This window comes from Brienomyrus brachyistius, chromosome 14 (assembly GCF_023856365.1).
Source record: "Brienomyrus brachyistius isolate T26 chromosome 14, BBRACH_0.4, whole genome shotgun sequence".
NCBI classification, from domain to species: domain Eukaryota; kingdom Metazoa; phylum Chordata; class Actinopteri; order Osteoglossiformes; family Mormyridae; genus Brienomyrus; species Brienomyrus brachyistius.
The window spans coordinates 3,745,274-3,772,548 of record NC_064546.1 but is presented as its reverse complement, the minus strand read 5'-3'; the positions used below and the strand labels follow the sequence as shown (position 1 = coordinate 3,772,548).

General features: G+C 43.0%; 2 protein-coding genes across 2 annotated transcripts; one reads left to right on the top strand and one right to left on the bottom strand.

Annotated features, from left to right (window-relative positions):
• The first annotated feature begins 2,522 nt into the window (after positions 1-2,522).
• On the top strand, positions 2,523-16,410 carry yy1a (YY1 transcription factor a). Its single transcript, XM_048974899.1, has 5 exons — positions 2,523-3,195; positions 11,659-11,821; positions 13,713-13,773; positions 14,169-14,327; positions 14,697-16,410. Exons 1-5 carry the CDS (start codon positions 2,658-2,660, stop codon positions 14,877-14,879), a joined length of 1,104 nt encoding a protein of 367 aa, XP_048830856.1. The 5' UTR covers positions 2,523-2,657; the 3' UTR covers positions 14,880-16,410.
• A 508-nt stretch (positions 16,411-16,918) lies between these two features.
• Positions 16,919-26,933, bottom strand: tpp1 (tripeptidyl peptidase I). The gene is made up of 13 exons (XM_048974885.1): positions 26,785-26,933; positions 26,218-26,289; positions 25,553-25,692; positions 24,845-24,995; positions 23,607-23,728; positions 22,991-23,169; positions 21,227-21,425; positions 20,493-20,681; positions 19,889-19,961; positions 19,316-19,436; positions 19,070-19,228; positions 18,164-18,289; positions 16,919-17,838 (listed from the first exon to the last, which is right to left on the bottom strand). Exons 1-13 carry the CDS (start codon positions 26,793-26,795, stop codon positions 17,701-17,703), a joined length of 1,680 nt encoding a protein of 559 aa, XP_048830842.1. The 5' UTR covers positions 26,796-26,933; the 3' UTR covers positions 16,919-17,700.
• Positions 26,934-27,275: the final 342 nt, after the last annotated feature.

Sequence of the window (27,275 nt, the reverse complement as noted above, 5' to 3'; positions counted from 1 at the left end):
ATATGAACACTATTGTACTAGAAAGATGCTCCTTAAACAGGAAAAACATTAAAAGCTAATTACCAAACCATAAACAAACTGACTTTGGAAGCGACCTGCACTGCGCTGGTGCAAAGAGGGCAGGAAAGGTGTAACATTACTGCCTGAACTGCCTGCAGTAGCAGCCCACTTGGTTCGAAAGGCACTGGACCCGAAGCTTGTTCTTCAAGCTAAGAGCAGCTGTAACTGAACTGCTGGCAGTAAGCTTTGATTTGGGAATCAAAAATTGTTGGGTGTTGTTTTTGGTTGTGTATGACTAATTTAAGTAAATTATAACAGGTAATCTATCTAGCCGGGCAACTTTATTTATACCGAGCGCTGACAGAGTTGCCAACTCTCACCCATCTGGCATGACACTCATATTTTCAGGCTCTCACGCAAGAAATCTTATGGCAAATCTACATTTATTCCATTATAAACCATAATTAGCTACATCAAAAGCATTCAGGTAGTTTGCAAACCCTACAGACTACTTACAAGGTAATAAAACTTACATACATGTAAATAAATGCATGTAAATGTGTGCCCAGACATGTCTCAAACTGAAAATTTCACTCCAGGCAGCTGATCAAAATTGGCAACCCTGCGCTGATATCAACGTTAGCAAACTGTGAATGCAGTAGGTGCCCCCATATCCACTTGAGATACATCCTAAAACCTACTATGGAGATTCAAAACTGTGGATAGTCATAATAAATAACTTGTTTTTTGTGTACTTGTATAACTATGGTAAAGTTTCATTTATAAATTACCCTGAGACCATGGTTAACAAATCAGCGGATATGGGGATTCCACTATACCTTTCTCTTGAGCTTTGTAGCCAACAGTAATGTTAACTAGCTAGCTATCTAACAGTTAACTAAACTACAACTAGTAAAGATCTTTATTCAACACAACATTATAACAAACTACAACAGCAAAAGATACATTTTAACGGGGAGCAGCTTTAATAAGAACTAGGTCAAATTCCATTCCCTCTTTCACAGGTGACTACAAATGATCCGCAGAAGAATATCTGATGGGACGAATGAAATAAACATGATTGGCAGATTCAGAGGCTGCAGTTGACCAATTGGGTGGGCAGAGCAGACAATGCCCACCCCTGCTAATTTCTAGATCCGGCTGTACTAACACTAGACCTCATGATCAATCTGGGAAGAAAGGTTTAGGTCAGGGCTACTCAAATCATGGTCCTCAAGGGCCAAGCACTGCTGGCTTTCAAGCCTTCCTTTACCTGTGAGCCTGGTGTGAAGCCTCTGGCTAATAAGAATCAGTAATTATTAAACTAATTACCTGGAAGAACTGAAAACAAGGCCCGAATTTAGAATCGAGGTCCAGATTTGAAAAGCCCTGGTTTAGGTAAAAGCATCTGGCAGAAGACATAATGAATTAATAAACAGACCAGCAGGTGGCGTAACAGTGTAGGACATTACTTTTTGACTGATGGTTACAAGTTTTAGTTTCAGGAAGAGCCCTGCTGTCATACTTAAGGAAAGGACTCAATATGAAACATCCCAGGAAAACAGTGAACTAAATAAACAGAAATATCAGCTAACCAAATGCAATTAGGAAATGACAGATATTAGAAACTTAATTCTAGTCGCTTCACAATAAGATAGATAAGACAGATCTTTATTATCACTATTACAGAAATAGTGAAAAAGTTTAGCAGCATAAGTTAAAGTAATAAATAAGAAATAGGAACAACACACAAAAAGAGATAGTCATCCTAGTACAATAAGGTACCTCTCTATTGAAAAAAAAGTGAAGGAAACTCTTAAAAAACAAATGTCGTGTCCTTTTTTAACAGAAAAAAACGATTACATTTCGACAAACTCTGGACACAATAGTATATAAACTAGCTACGGCAATAAACAATTTTCAGCTGAAACAGAACAATTCAACACCCATTTCGTCACGTCACACAAAGCAGAATGCAATCCACGGGGAAGAGTGAAATCAGTGGCAATTTAACATCCCCACCGTCAATGAAGAGCACTTAGTGGTCTATCACACAAATCCCATTTTGCGTTTTGTTATGGTCTTAAGTAGCGGCCAGTCGTGGTTATTGGTTGATAATGACAAACGACGCGTTCGGCATAAAAATCGAATGAATGCAAATATAACACAGTATCTATACTAAAATAGTAATATACTAAAATATTAATATTCATCCTTACATTGTAAAATAAAAATGATATGCAATTTATTTTTTCGGTCGTTAACGCGTAGCACAAAGCATACGGAAATAAGCAACCCCAAAACAGAAGGGCACTACGCAACGTTAACCCACAAATCTGGATAATTCCATCTGCATCGACAGCCCATAAAATGCAAGCGTAATGTATGACATATCCCTATAGTCATTAAAATAAAAGATCAAAGGACTAATTGCGCGATCGAAGCACCTCGAGAGCAGCTCCTCTGCATTTGCATGTCCCATGGGCATAACGCCAAGTCTCGCGAGATCTGGTATCCAGAGCATAGTGGCGACGAGAGTTGATGTGGGACGGAGTTAGTTTGTGTTGTCGAAGAAGGAGGAAGGGAAAGAGATCAGAGAGAGGGGGGGGGTCGGCAATAGAACAGTGCGAGTGTGAGAGCAATCGGGGGAATCCAATATGGCATCGGGCGACACGCTCTACATCGAAACAGACGGCTCAGAGATGCCGGCTGAGATAGTCGAACTCCACGAAATAGAAGTGGAGACCATACCGGTGGAGACCATCGAGACGACGGTGGTCGGTGGAGACGATGACGACGAGCACCACCAGCCCATGATCGCCCTACAGCCGCTAGTCACAGACGATCCGAACCAGGTTCACCATCACCAAGAGGTGATCTTAGTGCAGACACGGGAAGAGGTAGTCGGTGGAGACGACTCAGACCTCCGTGCGGATGACGGTTTCGAGGACCAAATCCTTATACCCGTCCCGGTCCCTGCAGCCGAGGAGGAATATATCGAGCAGACTCTGGTTACCGTAGCCGGGAAGAGCTCTTCGGCGGGCAGAATGAAGAAAGGGGGAGGCGGCAGTGGGAAGAAAGCGGGTAAAAAAAGCTACCTTAGTGCAGCAGAGGCCAGCGGAAGAAAATGGGAACAGAAACAAGTGCAAATAAAGACTCTGGAAGGGGAGTTTTCAGTTACAATGTGGGCATCAGGTAAGTGCACGATTTCATTGGGAGACCTGCTCTCTCCACACATTGTTTTCCGTCTACGCTAACAAAGCGGGCCTTGCAAGGGCGTTGTCCTCCTGTGCGAGACTGGCTTTTGATGTCGTGGGCTAGGCCGCCGTCGGCAGGTGCTTTTTAAACGCTCTCCGTGCAGCCCTTAATGTCGCCCGATTCGAAATGTTTTTGTTTTGAAGGGAAGCCATGTTTTTTTATGCGTTGATGGGCGCCGCCATGTTCCCCCCCGGTCCAGTATGGCGGCCCGAAAAAATGGCGTTGGTGCGGCCGGGGGAAAGATGGCGGCGGGTGCGTGAGCGAGCGAGCGCGCTGCTGCTGGCTCGCGGGGTAGGCCGCAATGGCGCAGTTTAACGCAGAGGGAGATAACGGTTAGTGGGGGGGAGGGGGAGCTAGGAGCGGGAAAGGCGGCGGGGCTTTAACGTAACCTTACCGCGGTGGGTAGCCTTCAAACCTCCCCAGTTCAACCGGAGTTTGAAATTTATATACATACGTATGTTAAAGAATATTTTAGGTTAATTTCATAGGTAAGCGTTTAGCTACCTAGCACTATATGACCAGTTTAAAGGGGACTCGCGCGACGCTCTTGGTCCTATACTTAGCTACACGGGTAACTGAGTTAGCTGTGTATTTGCGGTTGGGTGACCGTTATAGTTATGTTTTGCCAGCTGGTTAGCAGTTTTATGTTTTATGTCTACACTTTCCTACACATTTTTAGATGTTTTTGTTTTTCTTCTATCGGTGTCACCCTGCTAACTAGCATTGGTTGAGCGTCTGTACATTCGACGGCGTGCGGATAAATCACCGCCAAATTTGAAATATTATATATTGCTTTTTTGTCTGGATTTTTCTCCGGAAGTAAGAAATGTATTTGCGAACGCCAACACAATTTTCATTTTATAACCAATGAAGCATAAACAAATGTTATATTGGGCATTACGTATTAATAAACTTGGAGATTAATCAACTTTGTCCTAAAGTGACTTTGTATGTCATTTAATAGATCAACATAATCTTAAATAATACGTTGGTGTGTTTCAAGACCAGTCTCAGAGGAAATAACTTAATCGTGGAATCCACTGATTTTATTCCAAATAATTCGTTGATTTAAAATGGAGATTAAGCTGTTGTATTTCAGTGGGTGATAACTCTGACGTGGTAAGAAACAAATTGTTTTTGTGCTGTTCCTTTTAGCATGGGATAATAATTATTAAAATGAGTCACTCCTTGGTCCGGTCAGAAATACCGTAATGTTGGTAGTTTGAAATATTTCTGTGCCACTTTGCTGCCTGCGTCAGATCAGCTCTAAGCACGAGAGGTGTGCATGCGTGAGCGTTCACAGAAAACAGGTTTGGTTTGGACTTGGCATGCATCCATGCTGGAGTTCAGGATTTCAGCTTACGGACATTCTATTTACACTCTTGCTATGTTCTGTTACGGATTTCTTGCGTATTTAAAGCTGCGCCTGTCATGTTTCCTCTGGCCTATTATATGTAAAGCTGCCCCCTGTCATTGTAATATAACATTTGAAAGTCTAGAGGTCTACTTTGCTGCTTTTTAATAATGTCATAGATGTCCATTATTATTTTGATTTACCCTGTCGTGCTATGAAATTTCTGGGCATGCTTGTAGTGCCTGTCACACAGCAGGAGATGAGCGATTAACAGTTAATTAGTTGTTTCTGTGTCCAGTTGGATGGTTGTTCCCCTTCAATCTCTGGTCAAAGATCTTTTTTTTTAAAAAAAAAAAAAACCCTAAAGTTGACCTCGGTTTGAAGAATATTTGTGCTGCTTGCAGTAGAATGGTTGTGTTGATAAGCTGGATACATAGATTATTTTTTTTGTACATGCTGAAAACAATATCTTTTATTTTAATAGGACTTGTAATGGAATGATTATATTTGCAGAAGGAAAAAAGTAGGAATGCAGTCTCTGTGTATGTGAAAGGACTGGCACCCCATCCAGGGTATTCCCCACACTTGTCATATGCTGCCTGACCTAGACTCCAGGCCTGGTTGGGGCCCTGACCAGGAAAAGTGCTTAGAAGATGCATGTTTGTAAGAGGGAGTGTGTGTAGAAATTCTGATATATGCAGAATTTGGATATAATTGGATTCTTTCATTGTATGTTATGAAAAGAGGTCATGCAGCAGTTAACAAGTAATTTAAAGGTAGTACAATATAGTGATTATTAAATTGCACTAATGAACAAAAGGTCCCTTTCCGATGTTTTATTATTTAATCTAATTTATCTTTAACGTCCCTGCCAGATTACTCCGTGATGGGTAATAAAGTGAACGTATATTAACTAGTAATGTTTTCCTCCACTATTTTGTTCAAAAAATCTATGGAATGTGATTGGTCATTTTGGTGAATTACTTCTGTATCTTCAGTAGGTACAGAGCCTCTCTGCTGTTTTGTATTTGTCCATAGAATTTTGGTTTCTCTTTCAAGCTGACACTTTCATTTCCCCTGTTGGGCTTGCAAAATAGTTTGTGCGCAGCATCAAAACACATTAGAGTTGCAGTATGCTAAAAACATAAAGTAGCATTGAAAAATAAAGCTAGGGTAATACTCTGCACAGTTAACAAATCATGCTTATTCCATTTTTAATGTAGGAAATATGTTTTGAGGAAGTCAAACAAGCTCATTGGTTACCCTAAATTTCTGCTCAAGTGTGCTGAATGCTGTAGTTGGCAGTGCGCCGTGAGAACCTGCTTATTGTGTGTGTGTGTGTGTGTGTGGGTGGTGGGGGGGTGTACTGTTCATTACCAGCTTTTTACTAATATTTCCTACTGGTGTTTTTTCATTCGGGTGTCACTTGGATGGCCAATACAGCTGTAAAGCAAAATTGCTAAATCGCTGTTGGCAGGAAGGGTGTTAAGCTGTATGGTGACAAGTATTAAATTGCAGTTGTACTCATTTGGCAACTCTGAATAAGCCAGGTGGTAATTTTACTTTTCACATTGGCATTTTGTATGTGTTCTTCAGTTTACTGTAAAAAATATGTATCAGTTTATCTTGAAATGCACAATATTAAAATGACTAAAATCTTGTTTTGCTGCAACTTAAATGTTTCAGCGGCATGGTTTAGTAATGATAGAGCTGCACATGTGCGTAACTGTGCAAGGGCAACTGCTGACATTCCTGAGTAATATGCTATTTTTATTCCTAGAATTGGCATAAATAACCATGCAAGTTGTTATGCAGTGATAAATGCATTTGTGATGTATTTGATATGACATGTATTGCTTTTAGTGTTCCTTGCTGTAGTATGTGAAGTGTAAAAAAAAAAAAAATCAGAAATGTGTAGTTGCAAACACTGTCTTTCAAAGATGCTGAAAAATATTAAACCGGCCACTGCATTTTTGTTTATGGATTTGGTAAAAGTCAGCTGGCAATTCTAGCAGTGAGTAAAATTCTCCAAATGTGTGCCAGTGTAAGAATTGTCTGGTGTAAACATAAATTTCCGTTTCAAAATGTGCTAATATTCAATTTAGCAAGGTGGAAAATGGCAAGGGCCTCAGCCTGGCCCAGTAGCCCCTGAAGGCTTTGTGGTGTTTCCAGACCTTGCAAGCAAAGCAAGATAGCCCGGTTTGGCTCACTCGCTTCCCTGTAACATTTTGCATGTGGCTGCAGATTTTTAAAGCTAGAAATGCCTCCACTTTGCAGAAGGGGCTGATGAGTAGTGTCAAGTCCTCCTTTAGGCCAAACTGCAAACAGGATGCAGTTGCAAGCCAGTGATTTTTTTTTTGTAACTGCTGAGTAAACTGAATCCACAGGAGTTGTGATAGTGTCAAGCATCATGGTCCATGTAGTTTTAAGAGGAGGATCATTCTCGGTGTGGTAGAATCAATCACTCACAGCACTATTTATGCAGTGTCTGATAAAGTGTAGTTCAGATCACTCCCCACCCAAATGAATTTTCTTTTAGTCAGTGTCTTGTGGCTGTTTGTACATATTTAGGATGTAGCAGAGTTTGTGAGTAATGAGTTTCTCACACGTGTTTGGTAACTATGAAAAAAAACACTTGGAATAAAATCACTGATTCTCACATCTTATGTTACTGTACATTAAGCAGGTCTGTTAGAAATTAGAAACCCTTTGTCATTGCACATTTGTAGAATGGTGTTTAGTGTATGGTACTCCTCCACGGTGCTGACAACATACAAAAAACATCATACATAGATGCATAATTAATAAAAATTTCTGATAAATCTACATGTATACTCAACCTGTTTCAGGCCTTTAAATATATGCCAATATATAGTGTCAATAACCGACACCAGACACTTCCTGTTGTGGGTTTCATTTATCAGAAACAAAACAATCTTTGCCAACTTTAGTGGGGGGTTCTCAGGGTCTGATGTTCAGTGGTAAAAAAAATAATAATTTGCCCATTATTTGTATAAAGCATGACAAACCTCATACCAAGTAAGATATTTTTGAAGAGGACTCTTATTTTAATGGCCAAGGCATTTTATTGTATTGTATTAGTGTGGCTGGCATCCACATCCAGGTTTACCTTTGCCTTTAACCCCCCCCCCCCCCCCCCCCCAAAACCTGTCCAGAATAAGATGTGCGTGTAGCTGGATAGTTGTTTTTTCCAATAGTATATTTTTAAATGTAAATCATTATCATCAGTTACACAAGATGCAGATTAATAACTCTTGTCTGTCATGTGCTGTACCCATTTTAAAACAGTGCAAATATCTGACTGGCTGTACGAATAGGGACAAGGTTTAATTTGACCTGCGCCAGGCGTGTGCGTGCCTTCACATGATCTGAGTCCTTTCTGTCATTTGGAGCTGGGGTGTTGGTCGCCTTCATTCTTTGCATTCTAAGTCCTGTTAAGGGTTAGTATTTGAATGTTGCTCACCCAATTGGAACATGCAACACACTCTCACCATGCCTTTACGGTTTCCTTAGATGGTCTGTCTGCATTAAGGAGGTGATGGCAGCCAACCGTGTTCAGCATGTGAAGTCTTTCGTCTGAATGGCTGTTAATTATGCAATTAATATAATCAAGTGGAACCCAACTATCTAGATAACAACAAACAGTAGTGTAGCAGTGTAACTAAATGAATATAGATAGTTCAAATACATTTGACTAAATTGGTAGCAAAAATTTCATAATATTGCATGAAAAATATTAACAAATTTTGCCGATAAGCAGGTGGGGTTCTTAAATCTGCATGGGTTTTGACTTGCCCAAGTTAAGTGTAAAATGCTGAATTTGCGTTTTGTTCGAATCTTGAAAACTTTCATTTCCATAGAGCCTTCTTAGGTTGCTGTACAACAATAGATGACTTGGTTGATGTGAAATCACACTATGATATTTCATGGGTAACTTTATTGTAGGACAATAAACCGGCATCATATGGGTACTATTAGGACCAATGTGTGAATCAACTGGTAACTGGCAAGCTGATTACAGGGGAACAGTATCAAACAAGGAATTTTGTAATTGCTTATGCCTTATCAATTCAGTAGACAGGTTGTCAGCCATGAAATGTAGTTTTTTTTTTTTTTAAGTAATTGGTGATGCAAAACTAGTGACTGTTTAGATTCATCAGAGGTCTAAATACAAATAGATTAATTTTCAGTTTTTACATGTTTGGACGTGACTCTAAAGCTCTCACATTGTGAAAATAATTTCTCAGCATGGACACATTGCAGTAAATGTAACCCTAAGCCTTAGAACCCTATTGGTTTTTCAGCGTGTCTCTATTCCTTTGATATTAGGATTATTACTAGAGATGCACCAATCCGATATTCGGTATCGACACTAATCCATCAGATGGATCACGTATATGTGACCAATCCACATCCAATACTTACTTTAGTTTTCAGCAGTCTATAAAGACAGCTCCCATTTCTTAAATCGATTTGAACAATCCTATTTAAAATTTTCTTTTTGCGGCATTCAAGCTGAATGCTAAGGCTGCCACTCTGCGGTTGTGAGCACAGTGACTTCCGCCCGCTGTGACGTCATGCGCATACCTTTTGCAATAGGAGCAGCGTAAAAACATTAGATAAGAGGGTGATGATCTGGAAGTGTTTTACACTTTTAAGGCTACGTCCGCACTAATGAGTTATTTCTTTTTTTTTTACGGGAGTTTCTGAAAAAAAAGACCTGCTTCTACACCACTGTTATTAGTGTTGGAAAAAAAACTTGGCAAAGGCAAATGACGTAGCTTACAACTACACAAATAATTAGCTTTAGCATTTGCGGAATTGTATATATTGTATATGAGGGGTTGTTAATGTGTATATTTGATGTTTCCGTTTGCACATTTAACCAAACTTTTTATAACATTTTTAGAAGTGGCTCACTTTATATCTTGTTTGTTGTAGCTTGAGCACAATGTGTCATTTGCACGTTTTTTTTTTTTTTTTTGCAAACCAAAACACTTGACTGTTCTAATGTTCAATGGCTGGTATCTTTATCACAAGTTAGAGCTGCACTTGAGACTGGAGCTGAGCCAAGTTTGTTTTGAGCCTCACAATAGTTGTGAACAGCATACACAGTACGCAAAACACGATTTATCTGCACACAAGTAAGCAAAACGGCATATGCCAGGTACGGAAAGTGCTGTACATCCTCCATGTTCACATGTGTAAACCAATGCGTCCACACTGATGCATTTACAGGAAGATTAGTTATCAGACAACGGTGAAATTTTTCTCCGCTTCTGGGAGAAAAAAAAGATACGCAGTAGTCTGGACAGAAGGCTTGGAACTTGGAAGAAAACTAGCTACTAAATGAAAACATATTAGTGTGGACATACCCTGAGAACAACTTTCATAGCACAGCGATTTTACGATCTTTGTAAAAAAACAGTTATGAGAGGTGGATGTACCATTTAGTGGAAAACCCCACTAAACGAAGTGAATGCAATTTTGGGAGTCGCTAGCTTGGGCTGCTTTGTGCACTCGCTACAGCTTGTGATACACAAGGGGCTGCTATTGCAATAAAATGTAAGTGGCAGTTTTGTCAGTAAGAGAAGAATTGTGCGTATTCTCTTGGAAGGTATTCAAACTGAACTGCAAATGTCTCAAACGCTTAAAACAAAATGTACAAACAAGGTGGAAGAGCACGTTATGTTTCTGGTTGTCTAAGGATTTCTTGACCAACATTTTTAATTTGAATTTACTGGTTTAAAAGTATTAAATGTATAAAGTTTAAATATTGTATATGTTTATTAAAAGTTCTTGGATCGGAACTGAAAAAATGTGAATCGGCCCATCCCTACTTATTACATTATTTGTACATAACTTGTACATGTGCTTTATGGATTTGTTTTCAGAACATTCTGGGCTACACAAATGTCATAATTTAATGTGTAAATGTTGACAGTCTTCATAGCATCCTTTATGAGGAAAAACTACTTGTGCCTACTTCTCAATTTTAAGTGTCATCTAATATAAACATTTGCAGGAATTACAAATATAGTCTTATAAATGTTGAGATGTCTGTGATGTGAGAATGCAGGGGTTTCATTGGGGACCTTTCTATAGCTTAGAATTGGGAAGGAATACATGGTTAGTTCCAGGCGGAAATGAGTGTCTTCGATTTTGCATCCATTTAGTAAGTTGTTGGTGTTATCTGATAGACAGCAATGCATGGCTTTATACATATTTTTTATTATTTTCTAACATTGGAAAGAAATAGAAATGCATTGCTTTGTGTTTATCCAGTGGATAATAAACTGACATAATAGACGGTTTTAGTGTTATGCTGAATTTATCACTGTTGTTTGTCCGCCTACATAGACTACGACTGGTGAAGTGAAATTTGAGAATGAAACTTTTAGTCTGCATTTTATCCTCAAACACGTCCCCGCTGCAGCACATCATTGTGTTTACATGGTTCCAGTTACACAATGGATCCGTTCTATTTCAGCTGTTTTGATTGAGCTCGATATCAGACATACATAAGCTTTTGTGAATATCGTGAAAAATCAGGCTTCCTAATGTAGCATCCTGTTCTATTTTTTGTTAGTGTTTTTCTATCCTTTTATTTATAGGCGTGTAATAAATTGTGAAATTGGAGGGTAGTGAGTGGATCATTGTGGAAGCAAATATGCAGTTTTCTGTCTAATCTGAATAATATCTATGTTTTGTTTATTTTTACAAGTGTGTTTAGGTGGAAAATGTTTCTAATATATGCCTCATTGCGTACAGGATTCCTCTGAAATACTTTTGCATTCATAGATGGGTGCAGTTAATGGGTGTTGAGTTCTAAGGGTTTAAACGTTCTAACAACATTCTAACCCAGTGTTTCTGGTACCTGGGGAACCCCAGACGGTCCATGATTTTTGCTTTAGCAAGGTCTGGGCTTCCCTGAAGACCAGATAGGGCAGAACAGTGTTTCTCAATCGAGATCCTATTGAATTGTGGTGTAATTAACACTGCTGTCTACTTTTACCTTATTCCAGATGACAAAAAGGACATTGACCATGAGACTGTGGTGGAGGAGCAGATAATTGGGGAGAACTCCCCCCCGGATTACTCCGAGTACATGACAGGGAAGAAGCTCCCCCCAGGTGGCATCCCCGGCATCGACCTCTCAGACCCCAAACAGCTGGCAGAGTTTGCCAGGTGAGTTCTTGTAGGAACGTTTTTGGACTGTGGACCCGCAGCCTGGTCAGGGAACTCGTGGGTCGTTTGCGTATGTAGGTTGGCTTTTTGGGCTGGTGGGGGCAGGCCTTAACTTCATTGATGAGAAAGGGAATTGTCTGTATGGTTTTTTGCAAATTGGCACTTTAAAATCAAATCATATGTCAGTTTCAGATGTCAAATACGGATGTGTCAGGAGGTCTTGCTTGTAAGATGGAGGATTATCTAAACGAAAACCCCTAATCCCTTCAAAAGGCACAGTTGGGTCTGTATAAGTGACTTAAGGTACAGAAATGGCTTTGTGTCATGCAAAAGATGAACGGTAGTAGGGGATCTACGTTTGTGGCTAATTTGAGCGAGCAACAGACTCAGGGAAACTTCACCCTGCTTTATTATTAACTTAAACCATGGAGTTATTTTATCAGGTGTTGGCAAGGGAGACACAGATCTGAACTTGTGTTAAACTCACAATCTGGATTCTGCCACCTTGCCATGCATGCCTCAGTGCTGCAGAGCTGTGCAAGTGATTTTGTAGCTGTTCCAACATGCATTTCCTAAAGCATAATAGGAGAAAATCTTCCTTTTGTGGGAGCAACGAATAGCATGGTGCAGTTCGTTAGTCACACCCACCGCTTACATTCTACATTTAAACTTTGCGTGTGAGACCTTGCTGCCTGTTTAATTACTTCATTAGAAACAAACTCACTGGGTGTCACTTCTTCAGAATCGCGTTTTGTGACCCAGTCACACACCAGATGGACAAAAGTGGACGTATGGGCAGACATTTTCAGATGACTGTCCCCGGGGGGGGGGGCTCCGTTTCCCCGGATGGAATTCTTTGCCAGAATAATAATGTCCACATTCCAGCTTATTTTCTTTAAACGGCTAAGTGTGGCTGCCTGCCGCAGACTCCTCATGTCGGCTGTGATGGATAGGGGTGGATTTGTCCATCATTGGCATTAAGTCATCTATCTGACACGAAGTTGTTTGATTGGGGTGGTGCGGATATGATTTATACCATCAGATTAAGATGATTAAGATTAAGCTTTGTGAGAATATAAAATGTTACTGACCACAGAGACATTGAAGTGCAAACACACTAGACCAGGGTTATTCAAATCATGGTCCTTGAGGTCCGATCACTGCTCTCTTTCCAGCCTCCCATTACCTGTGAGCCAGGTGTGAAGCCTCTGACCAATCAGAATCAGTATTTTTTAAACTAACTACCTGGGAGAACTGAAAACAAGGCCTGGATTTGGAATCGAGGTTAAGATTTGAGCCCTGCACTAGACAGTATGTTAGGATTATCGTTTACTGGTTTGGTCCAAATCCAGAACGTCCTTTAGGATTGCTGGATTGATGACATAATGGTCATGTCCAAATACGTTTGAATCCCAGTCGTATAAATTTGTTTACTCATCACAGTCTTGCAATGCTGTACTTAATCCAGTGGTTCTCAAACTCGGTCTTCAGACCCCACTGCCCTGCTTGTTCTCCAGCTATCCCTGCCCCACACAATGCTGATTACCTGGATCAGGTGCGTTCAGTCAATCAGAAGCTGTAAGACAGCTGGGACTTGTGTGTGTGTGGGGCAGGGATAGCTGGAAAACAAGCAGGGCAGTGGGGCCCGAGGACCAAGTTTGAGAAGTGAAGGTATTCACAAGACATGAGAGGTGAAGCCGCAGGAACAGCTTTCCCAGTGTCCTTGTTTCAGTGGACACTCATAACGGCCTTAATCATAAAATAACCTCAGACATAATTTCTGGCTGGATATTAGGGGTAAAAAAAGGACCGGGGTAGGGTGCCTGACAGGAGATCCCCCCCTGGAAGAGGCTGGCAGACTGACCGTTCTCACCCCACCCCTCCACCACAGGATGAAGCCACGGAAAATAAAGGAGGACGACGCACCTCGTACGATAGCGTGCCCCCACAAGGTGAGTGAGACCCGCCTACAGCGCCCCCTGCTGGTTCAACCTGCTGAGCTTGTGTCCAGGTGGTTACAGAGCTGGCGTGTTAGCGTCGCGCTAATAAGGTGGTGTTGATTAGCGCTGAATTAAGCTGACACCAAGTGGTGGGAACGCTGCACCACATTAACGTGCTCCTGAGAACTCCTGGATCGTTGAGTGGGTGGTGTACTTCATTTATGTTGTATTTTGAGACGCCCTGTCTTTGCAGTACTGTCTTGTGGAGTTGTTTTGATGGGCCCAGTAATGGAGGTTGAATGGTGGGGTTTCTTTTCCGTGGGTAGAATGCTTTCAGTCCTGGCACAGCACGACTGTTGGGTGGTTCTGAGGTGTCCTGGGGTAATTGACCCCTTTATGCCTCTCAGGGATGTACGAAGATGTTCAGGGACAACTCGGCAATGAGGAAGCACTTGCACACCCACGGGCCACGTGTCCACGTGTGTGCAGAATGCGGCAAAGCCTTCGTGGAGAGCTCAAAGCTGAAGCGACACCAGCTTGTTCACACCGGCGAGAAGCCTTTCCAGGTAGGAGTACACTCTGAGCAGGGGGGGGTCCTTGCATACACTCTACCAAAGTGCATTTTCTCACACCCAAGCAATTAAGCACAATTGATTTATTTTAATTACCCCAAATTTAAAACCGTTCTATGATAGTATCTTCCGATTAATGGGGCAGTTTTGCAGACGAACGTAGGTGATTAGCTCTTAACAAGATGTTAAGACCAGGTTATGTTGGAGTGACTTTCAGAGCACTGCTCCTGGGTAATATTTTGGAATCATTTGAAGAAAGTATAATATATTGTGATACTGAAGTCCTAATGATTATCCAGAAATAACTGAAGTTCTGATGGAACCTTGTGGCACTTCTCATTCGCCTTCGCATTGCCTCTCCAGTGTACGTTTGAGGGCTGTGGAAAGAGGTTTTCCCTGGACTTTAACTTGCGCACCCATGTGCGGATCCACACCGGAGATCGCCCCTACGTCTGCCCCTTCGACGGCTGCAATAAGAAGTTCGCCCAGTCCACCAACCTGAAGTCCCACATCCTAACACACGCTAAAGCCAAAAACAACCAGTGAGCCAGCCGGGGCGATGGCCAGGAGTGGAAGGAGCAGGTGGCCAAGGCTCGTCGAACCCTGTACACAGCAGCATCTTAACGCAAGTGTTCAGAAAAAAAGTCTGAAATCCCCTTTGTACATTGTTTCTAGGAAAAAAAAAAAGTTTTAAAGAAATTTACCTTAAAGACTTTTTGATAAGTATGGAAATGGGAAAAATGAACAGTAGAGATTAAGCTAACCTTCCCATTTAGCTCTGAGAAGCAACGTTGCTGGTGTTCGTCAAAACCCACCGCTTCTGGTTACCTATTCACCATGGTGATGGACTCCGCACCTATACCCAGATGGTTACACCTCCCAAAGAAATCAATTGGTCACCCCTTTGCATAGAAAGATCATTTCTTTTTAATTTAGTTTTTTTTCCCAAGTGTGCATATTGTACACTTATTTTTGGGATATGCTTAGTGATGCTATGTGTGATTTATTTTTTCCCTGAAAAGATTGAAATCTGCTTGTGATGGTTCTTCTTGGAAGAAAATTGGCAGTTACTGTACTACATGCATACTTTGAGAGTTTTTTTTTCTTCCCTGTAAAAAGTTAGTTTTATTATTTTTTTTCCTTTGGGTGTATTCTTTACCGTTAACTCATTTTTGTATAATTGTATCGTACAGCCGTATTGAAATCATGTAGACTTAATAGCAATGTGATTTAGATAGTGTTAACCGATTAAAAACCATTTTAGTCACGACACTTTTATTTCTCCTGCTGTACTGCCAGATGCAAAAAATTGAAGTGTATGTTTCCCTCCCCCTCCACTGCAAAGCCTGTCCTTTGTTACACATCACAAGAAAACAAACGTGGTGCTCCGCTGCATTGTTAGAATGTATTGTACAGGCAGCATTAATTAACCCGTGTTAATATGTACATCCCGTGTATTTCAGCGACCAGCAATAAAACGATGGTCCTAAAAGCGCTTATTAGAAGTTTACATTTTAGACGATGCCTATTCTTTTATGGTTAAGAAAAACAGAAAATCCCAGATACAGATATGTGATGGACGAGGTAACTTTTTTTTTTATGCCGTTTCAATGTGCAGTTTGTTGTGATGTTCTTGCTGCCCTAGTTTGAAAATGTTGGTAAATAAAAAGGGACTGTTCCATTGTTACAGATGAAAATTAACAAAAATGGCTGAGTGCTGGCGGGGGGGGGGCGGGGGTCTTTTTTGGAAGCCAAATGCTGTGGTGTGACCAGGTGCCCTCCCAGCAGGCACACTCATTCCTGCTCCTTCACTGGGATTTTCTTTGACCCTGTAGGATCCCTCCCCTCTTTTTGGGTGCCCAGTGTAGTGGTTTTGGGACTGAAATGTCACAGGCTTGTCCCTTCAATGGAAAAGGTCACTCTGTAGGCAGAGAGATCTGAAGCTTCCCACAGCTCGTAGGTTGGTTTGGGATTGCGCTGAAAAGCACGCCGTTTGTGATCCTGTAATAATGGGTACATGGATGATTGCTTGAGGCTTAAGTACACACAATTGGCAATAAAATGTTTTCCCATAGAACCCAATCTAAATCAAACTTATTATGATGCCGAGTTGGTCTGTGGTCAGGTTTTTAAATGGTATTGTTTTTTTTATTATTTTCAGTACAGAAAGTACTTGTTTGCAAAGTGAGGAAGAGTTGTTTTCATTTTCTACCTGGAAATGCCATCGGGGTCACAAGTGATGGTCTGCTACAGTGGAACAAGATGAAAACCGCAGTTTGTGGTTCCTGTGAGGAACCTTGAAGTCCATCTAGATGCCAGGTTTTCACACGATTGTGCACAGAGATTGTAGGGCGGTGTTTCTGAAGACGCCCTCAACGGACCATGCATAGGTCAAAGGGGCGAGAGGCCACGTGGATATGAACCACCAAGCATGAGCGGCATGTCTGACACACGAGAACATCGTCCACCCTTTTTCTGTCTCTCCTTCCCATGCTGGATCAGTCACTTCCCTGCTATCTCAGCATTGATCGGTCTGGGCACCTTCATGCTATCTGTGCAGACAAGGTCAAACATACTAACAGCCCTGAGATCAATCTGACTTTATTTTAACTGCAGTACAAGAACAGTTGCTGAATCCTTGCCAAAACCATTCCAACCCCAATTTTCATGTACACTGTAATTCATCCCAGTTTTAGTTACATAAAACATGTCATGAGAATTAAATGCACATTATTCCCAGTCCCCTAAACTGCCACCAAGTCTAACATGCATAGTATCACATATAAATTTTTACCTGGGGTAACTATTTCACAGTCTGTGAAAATAGGTTATAATGCATCAGAGAAAACCAAGCAGAGCCTGATCAATCTCACTGCCATAATCACCATCATTTTATGTAGTCTCTTCTCAAGACAATCATACAGTGGACACACCACACAATTTCACAAGCACAAAAACCCACTGGCAAAGAGCTACTTTCAGCAGTGAAAATCTGCAGACCCCCCCTCACATACTGCCCTTCACACAAGCCTAAGACAAAACTGCACCAGATTAAAAGGTGATGTCAACCCAGACCATTTGTGTATTTAAGCTCACTCAGGCCCTTGTCCATTTTTTAAAACAAAACAATGAAAAAGGCTGAACAATTGATCACTTTCCCTCCCTTAGAGTGGTTACCAGACTGAATTTTTGAAAGTAGTGCTGTAGAGTTAGAAAACTGAAAATTGCGAGCAGTGATTCAGTAATGGAGACTGTGCTGACATTTCAGAGGCCGTTTAGCAAAATAAGCGAAAACCAATGTAAAAGGCCGGCTGAGTGTGTCTGATACAATGAGGCAGCATTCAGGCTTTATAAGGTGGCAGTGTTATTAGTCCATGAGGGCTGCCAGCAGAGAGGGATAGTTAGGTGTGCCCCAGCCTGTAACTGGATCCCACGCTGGAGCAGCACAGAAACCCTTCCCTTCTACCTGTTCGTCCAGACAGCCCAGGTGGCATCCCTCGGTCACCTACATTGAAAGACATAGGGAGGACTAGAGTCAGCAATACCAAAGAAAGACATTTTAGTTGATTATGCTGCCATCTGGTGCTCGTTCTTTAAACGAGCAACAAAATTTTATATTTATTCACAACTTGTGCCACCTAGTGGTAGATCTATGAAACTTCAGCGCGATTCACCATTAAAAACAGCCAGTTTACAAACGGTTATTCGAGTGCACGCCAGACTGAATGAAGTATGCCCAAAAATAAGAACAGCTAACTGTACAGAAACAAATGTCAAACTGCAGACAAACAAACATGCATTTGTAGGTCTGGCATTCTTGGGATACTCACGTCGAAGAGAGCCTGTCCTTTCAGCTTGTACAGGCGAGGGTTGAGGAAGCCCAGGGCGGGCAGCCCCTTGAGGAAGCGCTTGTCATTTATGAGGGACAGCATCCCACCAACTACAGGAGTGGAAGCCTGGTACACAAAACAGCATAACTGCACACCCCTCTGCAGCAGGCATGATGCAACTAACCAAAAGCATCTAGTGGGGTCAGGGAATACAACAAATGCTTCATGAAGCCTTGATTTGAACATCATTAGTCAATTACAATCCGGTTGTTCTATAAAGTGTGGATGCATTGTTGATAAATGTATAAAAAGTGCATGTCAGTACAAGGACTGTTAGTATAAATTCAGTATGTACAAAACAATACAGAAAGTAGTGAGGTTAGGAGTTGCCACAACCACCACACGACAAACCACCTCAGAGATGTGAACCCAACTGTAGCTGTGTGGCAGCACCACACTAGTTTGAATGGCATAGAACATTGTGAAGTGGCTGCAGTGCCAATCCTGCCACCAACCCCCAAAGTTGGAGGACCTGTTTGCAAGGCTGGATAGATTAACGTCATTCCCAGCACAGAGCAATTGCAGGTTAAGGGCCTTGCTCAAGGGCTCAACGGAATAGGATCACTCCTGGATTTCATGGGATTCAAACTGGCAACCTTCCGATTGCTGGCACAGATCCCTAGCCTCAGAGTCATCACTCCGGAAGTACAGTGAGTTATCGACAGCATTGAGGTATTTATTATGGAGGTAGGGGAAGGGGCAATTGTTATGTGTTCCTTGATAATATCTTTCTCCTTTTCCTGTACAAAATATTACAAAACAATACAAAAGTAGACAGGACTGTGTAGCGAGTGCAAGCAGGATGTAAGGACAAACATGGCATAGCGCCCCCTTCGGCTGACTCACCGATGTGCCAGACACCCACGGGATTGGCACCCTGTTGGATACCACCCAGTAGTTGTCTGAAAGGGCCGCGATGTCAGGATAGGCCCTGCCGCTGGTATTGAAGTACGTTTTGGGAGGCAGGGCTTGTACGCCTTTCAGATAAGCATTAACGGCATTAACCTAGAAGGATGAGCAGGAGTAACGCCCAGTCAGCTGCCATTTCACATCAGTGGATACAAGCACAACACACACACAAGCCAGTATAACCTGGTAATCCGGCATCGGGAAAATGTTACTGAAGCCGCCCCCGCTGATGTAATCTGTGACCTCATAGGTCACTTTGAAAGGGTTCTGGAAAGACGTCCCTCCCACGGTCGTCACATAGGGACTGAAAAGAGAGCAAGACAAGTGGTTATAATACGTGACAGCTCAACATCTACAAGCAAACAAGAAAGTCTATGAGCAGCCAGTACAAAGTCTACATTTAGTTTGAAGAAGAAATCAATTTAGCTGATTCTGAGCTTGAATTACAGCTCACATTGTGTGAGAAATGCAATGATATAAAAAAAGAGTGCATGTTTCTCTTAGTAAGTTTACCAAGAGACCATGTGTCAGTTCAGCTTCTATTTAAGCCCAGTGACTATGGAATCTCAGCCTTTATTTAATTAGCAAAAACAACCAGACATCATCATGGGTGGAGCAGGCGTGAGGGCTACCTTGTGCCGTGAGTCTCCAGGCAGACCCCCATTCTCCCCCCCCAACCCTATACTCGATAAGCTTTTGGAAGACTGATGGATGGATAATATGTCAACTGTGCAAGACTGAAATATGAATGGTTACCTTGACGCTGGAAAGCTGGGCCTGAAGGCGTTGCTCCCTTTGGACAAGTGTCTGCAGCCTGCCCCGCTATCACCTGCATGAAAACAGCCGGCTGACTTATATCCATGCTCTCTACAAAAATCAGTGGGGGCACCAAATTTTGCAGAAGCTCCCCCCAAATGTGTGTGCTTATTATGAACAAATGTCATGTCAACTTTGCTGGTAACCAAGGGATGATGCTGCAGATAATTGTCACACACTGTCAATGCTATTATCACAGGATACCAATGTTTCTATGGTAACATTCAGTTGCCATAGGATCAAATACCATCCATTCAGTTATTTATGCTCCAAGTCAAAAAAGAAATCCTTGATGTTAAGCTAACATCCAATCAGGAAAGATACCATTTTTCCATTTTATGACGCCAGTCTAAGAGTCACAATTAATATCTCAAAGGTGGAGGAACAACCACAAATCTGTACAGAGAAATATTTTCACTTTAAATTGAAGTCACTGTCCAATGTCAGCTGGAGTGATTGACCTGATGGTTTTTCGACCTGAACATTATGCCTGGCGCCGCTGGTCGACACACGGATGGTTCGTAGACCAGCTAGTCTGGCTCACCAGAAGCGAAGAGCATGGAGAGGCCCCTGACACCGGCCTTCATGAACTCGGCGTTGATGCGCGTCATGTAGGAGGCCGCCAGGCTGTCCTCGTCGTCACCGTAGCTGATCGTGTGGACCCAGGGCACGGACGACATGTTGCTAAGCAGCAGCATCCACTGCAGGAAGGGTTCCTGGGATTCGTGACGACCTGGAAAAAGCAGGTGCAGCCCGCAGGCCTTTTCAATGGGAGGCGGAGCCAAAATGGAATCTCCGCCATAAGTGCAGGAACGGAAAGTCAGAAGGCTGCGTTTCTGCGAGTGGCGGCAGGCTTTCTGCGCAGGAGAGGCTGTGCTTTCCTGTCTACAACAACTAAAGGATTCTGGTATTTAACAGAGGACATTCATTTTAACTCCGAGATGAAATTTAATGAAAGATATTAGGTAGCTTCACTGAAAACAATTAAACAGACCGCCTGTCCAATTAAGGGCCCAGTCAGCTGGATTTTCCTAATTACTAAACAGTCGGGCTAAAATTTAAAGACGTTTTGGGAAGTAATGCGATTATAATGCACAATTTGCAGTTTTACAATGTAACATGCTATTTCAGAGAGGATTCATTACTTTTTCATTATTACCAATACAATGAACAGGGACAATAGAGCTTATTCAATTTGTTATAGCTGAGATGATAATTACACAATGCAAATAAAGTCACTGCATATCAGACACCCACGAAGCCACTGGCTCCTCGTACCTGGGTTGGTGAAGACCCACGTGGAGATGTTGGCCCCCGTGCTCATGATGTATTCAACGTCCAGGCTGGCCTCCAGCCCTGCCTTGCCACCCCCCTGGGTGCCCACCACACGGGCCACCTGGGACATGTGCTTGAACCCCCCACCAAAGAGGGCCATGAACTCAGCCAGGTCTGCTGGGTGGTAGAACTGCTCCAGGAACTGTGCAAGGAAGCTTCAGTCAGGCTGCAAGCATTGAGCCACGTTGTCTGTTCTAACAAAAAGCATCGCGCCCTCTGATCTTCAAGGGCAGTGTTTCCCAATCCGGTCCTCAGGGACCCACAGACAGTCCACGTTTTTGGTCCTTCCCAGCTCCCGTGGGAGCAATAATGTGGACTGTCTGGCCGAGAGCTTGGAGGGAACGAAGACACGGACCAACTGGGATTGGGAAACACCGGTTTAGGAGACGCTGTTTTGGCATCCATGATGATGAAAGATTTTGCCAAGTCCAATTATCATAAACCGGTAAGAGCAGCAGAGCACTGGCCGGCCAGTGCAGGTGACTAGCTATGGACAGTTAGCATTCTTAATTTTGTTCATTTCAGGCATGTGGAAGCCACAACTTAACGCCATGTGACACCATCAGAGTGTAAGCAGGCTGACGTGGCTCATCAATGGATATTTGCTGCTTTGTTAATTCAGCTGGGTTTATTACAATAGGATTTGGTTTACTGTAGCATGTATCTTACATGCATGATTAGCCTGATGGCTAGCTTTAGGACGCATCACCTATTTGCCCTGTCCCCCGTCAGACTGAATTTTTCATAAACGTGGAAGCCTGTGTCAGACGCCCGTTCTGTAATCCTGTTTATGTTTCCCACATGGCTACGGCCAAAGGATGAATAAAACATTAAAAAAGAAAAATCCTACTGATGCAATAAGGTGGCAACTCAAACTGATCCTGCAAAATGAGCCAGCTGGAAAAAAAAAGTTCAAGCTCATCTCAGAGCAGCAAAGACCTGAAACTTACAGGCTCTGGTGACCCTGTGCTGGGCGTGCAGCCCTGGTCGCTAACTGCAAGGCTCTTCATGCCAATAACCATCCCCCATCTGCCCCCCAGGACAGGGGGCCCCTGCTGGGCTACACAGCGCCATCCCCCATCTGCCCCCCAGGATAGGGTCCCCCTGCTGGGCTACACAGCGCCATCCCCCATCTGCCCCCCAGGACAGGGTCCCCCTGCTGGGCTACACAGCACCAACTCCCGTCTGCCGCCCAGGACAGGGTCCCCCTGCTGGGCTACACAGCACCAAGCGGCTCCCTAATTTACATCCCCAGGCTTTTCCTCCCAGCCAAACTACTCAAATTAGCAGCTATTCAATACGACCATGTAACTGCTGCATTTTACTAAGACAGATTTGGGGGGCTGGGGGTGGAATGTGGCATTTATTATGCATGGGGCAGAAGCCGTTGGTTGCCCTCTATTGCTGCAAGGAATAAAAATAAACATTCAACTGATAGGGCTGATAAGGATTCCAGAGCAGGTGCCTGTCTGCACACGGACCTCTGTGGTCTGGGACATGTAGGATTGCGGCACATAAAGAACGACTATATACACAATGTCTGATACACATTCCTCCTTGATAAAATCCACTTTAGTACTACAGCAACTAGTTCTAGGGTAAATATTCTATAATCAGATTAATTAGGAAGGTTTTAATCTTCATAAACACATAGGAATTAGCATAATGCCCAGGGTCCCTCACAGTCGGTGTTGCTCAAACGGGTACCTGAGCCACGGCTTGGCTATTGTTCTCCGCACAGCCCACGTCCGACGCCGTCAGGTTGTAGCGGCTCCTCAGAATGATGGGCGTCACCCCCAGGTGGAAGCCCGCCTCCGGACGCTGCCCATTGGTCCAGGCTCTGCTGACGGCCTCCAGCTTGGCCGGAAACCGGTGAACACCGCCCACTGCAGGCAGAAGGAGTTCAGGGGGCTTGTTAGGCAGGTGAGACACCTTGGGCTATAGGGAACATTAAAAATAACTGCTACTTGCTTAGTCAGGATTTTTAAGAATAGCAATAAACTCTCACAATACAAGCATTTCTACAGATAAGAACATTCCCCCAAACCAGGAGGAAAACATCCAGGATTTACATATATTACTTTCTGCCTGCATTCGCATGGAGTTTGAGAAGTCCCTGTTCATTTTAATGCTAAAAATCTGAAAGGTTATGAGTTAGTTGCACTTTAAGATATTCATGGGCAATGTTAAGAGGCAGCCTGGCCGACTGTATCCGAGGAGAAGGTCATTCTGAGCGATTAGCCCAGACTGCCAACAGAGGCCCTTTTCAGAGACCCGTTTAAGCATCTCGCTCACGGCGTCTCCCTCGGGCCTCCGCACTCACCGAAGTCCAGGTGCTGAGCCAGGTCATCGGGAACCGAGTACGGAGCCGGCGAGCGCACCAAGGCACGCTGGCCCCTGACGTAGCGGAAGAAGCGGCTTCCGGGGAGCAGCGCCTCAGCCACCCTGCGGAAAGAGCAGCTTTACCAGGAGCAGAAGGGACCACTGATGCACAGGGGATCTACAGCCTTCAGAACCTGAAGGCGTTAACACTGACAGCGATGCTCTCACTGGATGCCGAGGAAGCACGATCACAGCAGATATCATCACATTTACATCTAAATTCCGGTATCCTGCACAAAAGGCACGGAGGCCACTGACGCAAGCTCATAATCACCGAGTGCTGCAAATCTTGCGTAACGGGGCTTAATAAACGCAACACTAAAAATAGCGATAGCTTTCATTACCATTACAATGCGGCCGTCGAGTTAAACCTTTCGTCAAAAGCAATTTATGATTTTGCAGCCGTTTTATTTAGCTGGATTTCAGGCTAGAGCAATCGCTTTTAAGCACCCTGTCCAACCTCAGCAGAGAAGCAGCTTGCGGAGAACAGAAGGTTGTTGGTTCTGTTTCCCACAAGTCGCTTATCTACTGCGGCTGGACAGGGTGCTAAGGTTAAAGATCCTTATTTATCAAACTACACTGCTTCCAAACAAACATATATTAAGAGATGTTAACAATCAAAGCTAAAGTGCGTATGTTTTGTTGCCATTTTTGGGATGTATACCTGCAGTAAGCGACTCCTTTTTTTGCATCAGGTTAAAAACACAGGATTCACAGCATATTAATTAATGTTTATCGACCCATGACAGACTGCAAACCATCCAGGTTTGGTTACACATTGTTTTCTCCAAGGGGGGGGGGATAGTTTAAAAAGTACATTAGCCAAAGTAGAAGGTTCGGAAAGTACAAATCCAGACCAGGATTTTGTTTCAACCAAGCAGTTGAGTATAAAGAGTCACAGTCACAGAGAACTCAACTGGTTGGCTGAAACAAAATCTTGGTCTGGACTTAAAATGTTGTCTTATGCTATTAAATGGCATATGAGATTATTGAAAACACAAGAGTGTGAAAATGTCTTAAATGCGGCATTTAGGTTGGTCAGCATTCACGTGCTAGCATGTGACCGGGTGTGATGACTGCAGACACTCGAATACGCTGACAAAACACAATTTCATGTGGGAACCACAGACTGGGGGGGGGGGGGGGGGGGGGTACGTGAGAGAAAATGGAAGTGCTCACTGTGTCGTCATGTCACACTGCAGGAAGTCATCTGTGAGCACAGTCCTGCAGTCTGTGACCCCATGGCTACGCAGCCAACCCCGCACCGCCTTCTGCGTCAGCTCCGAGGGCCGCACGAGGGAGGACACTTCCTCCAAGGTTAGGAACTTCCCTAGGGGGGGGGGGGGGGGGGAGGGGGGAGGAGGAGGGTCAGGGGATTACAAAGTACATTAGCCAAAGTAGAAGAAAATACAAGCAGTGCAGACATTTAAACGAGTGCGATATGTAAGTTCTGACTATGGCAGCTTAAGTTGGTGGGAGAGGCAGGAGTGGGGGGGTCCTGTCCAACTCCACATGGGGGTGTGACGCTGGAGTGAGAGCACTGACAGTGTGCTTCCTAAACTGAAAGCCTGGTATAAGACTTCTCTCTCTGAGCCTCTGAAGCTGCTTCTGACTGCCCTGCTGCCAGTGAATCTGCATTTACACCCGGACTTAAACCGTAGCAGATATAACAGTTCTTTGATAATTTGGACGTCCCCTTCCCCTGGAGGATGGGTGGCTCCCTTTGAGCCTGGTTACTCCCATGGTTTCTTCCTGTATGTCTTACTCTCTGGGGGCTTTGGGCAGGGATAATAAAAATTGCTTTGAGATAACATCATGTTGTGAAAATGTGCTGAATTACACAAAGAGAAAAATACTGAACTGATACAGAAATTAAGTGTAACATACCATATTGTACAGAATCTGGGTCTGACACGCTCTCCAGCAGCCCCCTCAACTTGTCCACATTCTGCTGCCTTAAAGCGAAGGTCAGCTCCACTCGATCTGAACTGGCTACCCTTCCAGCGTGGGTCCATCCCTCAGGTATCCTACATTTAAACCGGGTAATATACAATTCAGCAGAGCTACAGTATGAGCAGCACCTGTTGGGTCTGAGGAAGTGACTTGTTTCCACATCATGCAGCCCAGCATGCTTTTGTCCCAAATGCGGATGTTAAACACACAAGGCATAAACGGGATAAAGAGAACGATAATGAAGAATTAACCCAATAGCTTCGTCTAAGGACAAAATAAGCAATCCAGGCAGCTATTTATTTTGCGTGAGCACAAACGTTTTTTTTTTCCCTACGGTAAGATCAGTATAATCAAACATACTTTTGTGGAAATTAAGGATCAGTATTTGACCAGTAAAACATGGTTAGTATCCTTAAATTACACGATATTTGCCGCAGTCTAACAGAAAACATCGCTACAATTAATGCAGTTTGGTATTTTACAGGCGATCGTCTAAATAGAAAAACCAGATTAGTGATTAGTAATCGGCTATCGCAGATTACATCGCAGACTGATGTAAACAGAAAAGATGCCGCAAATCGGTCAGATCCGGTCCTTACGAAGTGTCCTGATCATGCTCCAAGTGGGCGCTCCGAACGGGACGACAGCAAAACAAGACAAACACAGGGACCCTGGAAAAACACACGGTAAGAACGACCGAGGCACCAATGCTTCCGTTTTACTTTTAAAAGTGCCACTGGAAAAAAATAAACCATACTATTTACAATGTATTCAATTTAAATGACTTTTAAGGCACAGTGCACGTACAAAAACACAATAAAAGCATTCGATCCAACACTTAATTTGCCTTTTGTATTTAATGATATGCCGAATACAGTCTAGTAAGGTGACAGCACGCTAAGAGGTCACACTGCGCCATTGTCGTTTATGCATTAATTTTAAGCAGATACATACAAGACAACGATAAAATCTTGGTCATCAATCATAATAAATATCGACAAATAAATAAATTACATATACACTCTCCATGTTACACCAAAATAAAATTAGACTGATAGCTAAACATACTGTAACTTCATTTCAGGTCACGATTGTTTATTCATGGATTTTTAAAAAAGCCAACATAAAATATTTCTTAAATGAGAGAGTTAAAACAAGATACTCACAGAGGCAGCATTGCAGTAGCAATCAGCACCTCACAATATACAATATCGGTACCATAACCTGACTTCAAGGCGGACTCAGGAACGCTGCGAAGCGCAGCCACGAGTCACGTGACTCAGCATGTGACGCCGGCTGCGAGCAGAATGCGGAAGTAAAGCTCCAGCGATTGGGGCAGTCACGGGGCGCTTTCGCAATCGGCTGTGTCAGTGTATAAAAGTAGTTTAAGCTGTTATAATGCCGGTCTAAGCAGGACAAGTTATTATTATATTTTTGCTCCCGCGTTGCATGAAGATCAGACAAAGAGGTGGAGAAAATAAGTCGGCAAAACGAAAACTGTTCACATTAACAAAAATTACGTATCGAAACGTTTGAATTAAGGCAGCATGTTACCTACGCAGGGATCTTTGGATAAAAGCATATAAAAATCAGTAAACTTTAGTAAACTTTACTTAAATATTAGGGATTACAGACGTTTATTTATTCAATTACAAAA

Excerpts from the sequence above, each read along its gene's own strand:
- yy1a (XM_048974899.1), top strand. The coding sequence starts at position 2,658 with ATGGCATCGGGCGACACGCTCTACATCGAAACAGACGGCTCAGAGATG. Across the intron at positions 3,196-11,658 it reads AGTTACAATGTGGGCATCAG|ATGACAAAAAGGACATTGAC; the intron begins GTAAGTGCACGA and ends ACCTTATTCCAG. Across the intron at positions 11,822-13,712 it reads CAGCTGGCAGAGTTTGCCAG|GATGAAGCCACGGAAAATAA; the intron begins GTGAGTTCTTGT and ends CCTCCACCACAG.
- tpp1 (XM_048974885.1), bottom strand. Across the intron at positions 23,729-24,844 it reads CAGTGTGACATGACGACACA|GGTGGCTGAGGCGCTGCTCC; the intron begins GTGAGCACTTCC and ends CTCTTTCCGCAG. Across the intron at positions 19,229-19,315 it reads TCCCGATGCCGGATTACCAG|GTTAATGCCGTTAATGCTTA; the intron begins GTTATACTGGCT and ends TCATCCTTCTAG.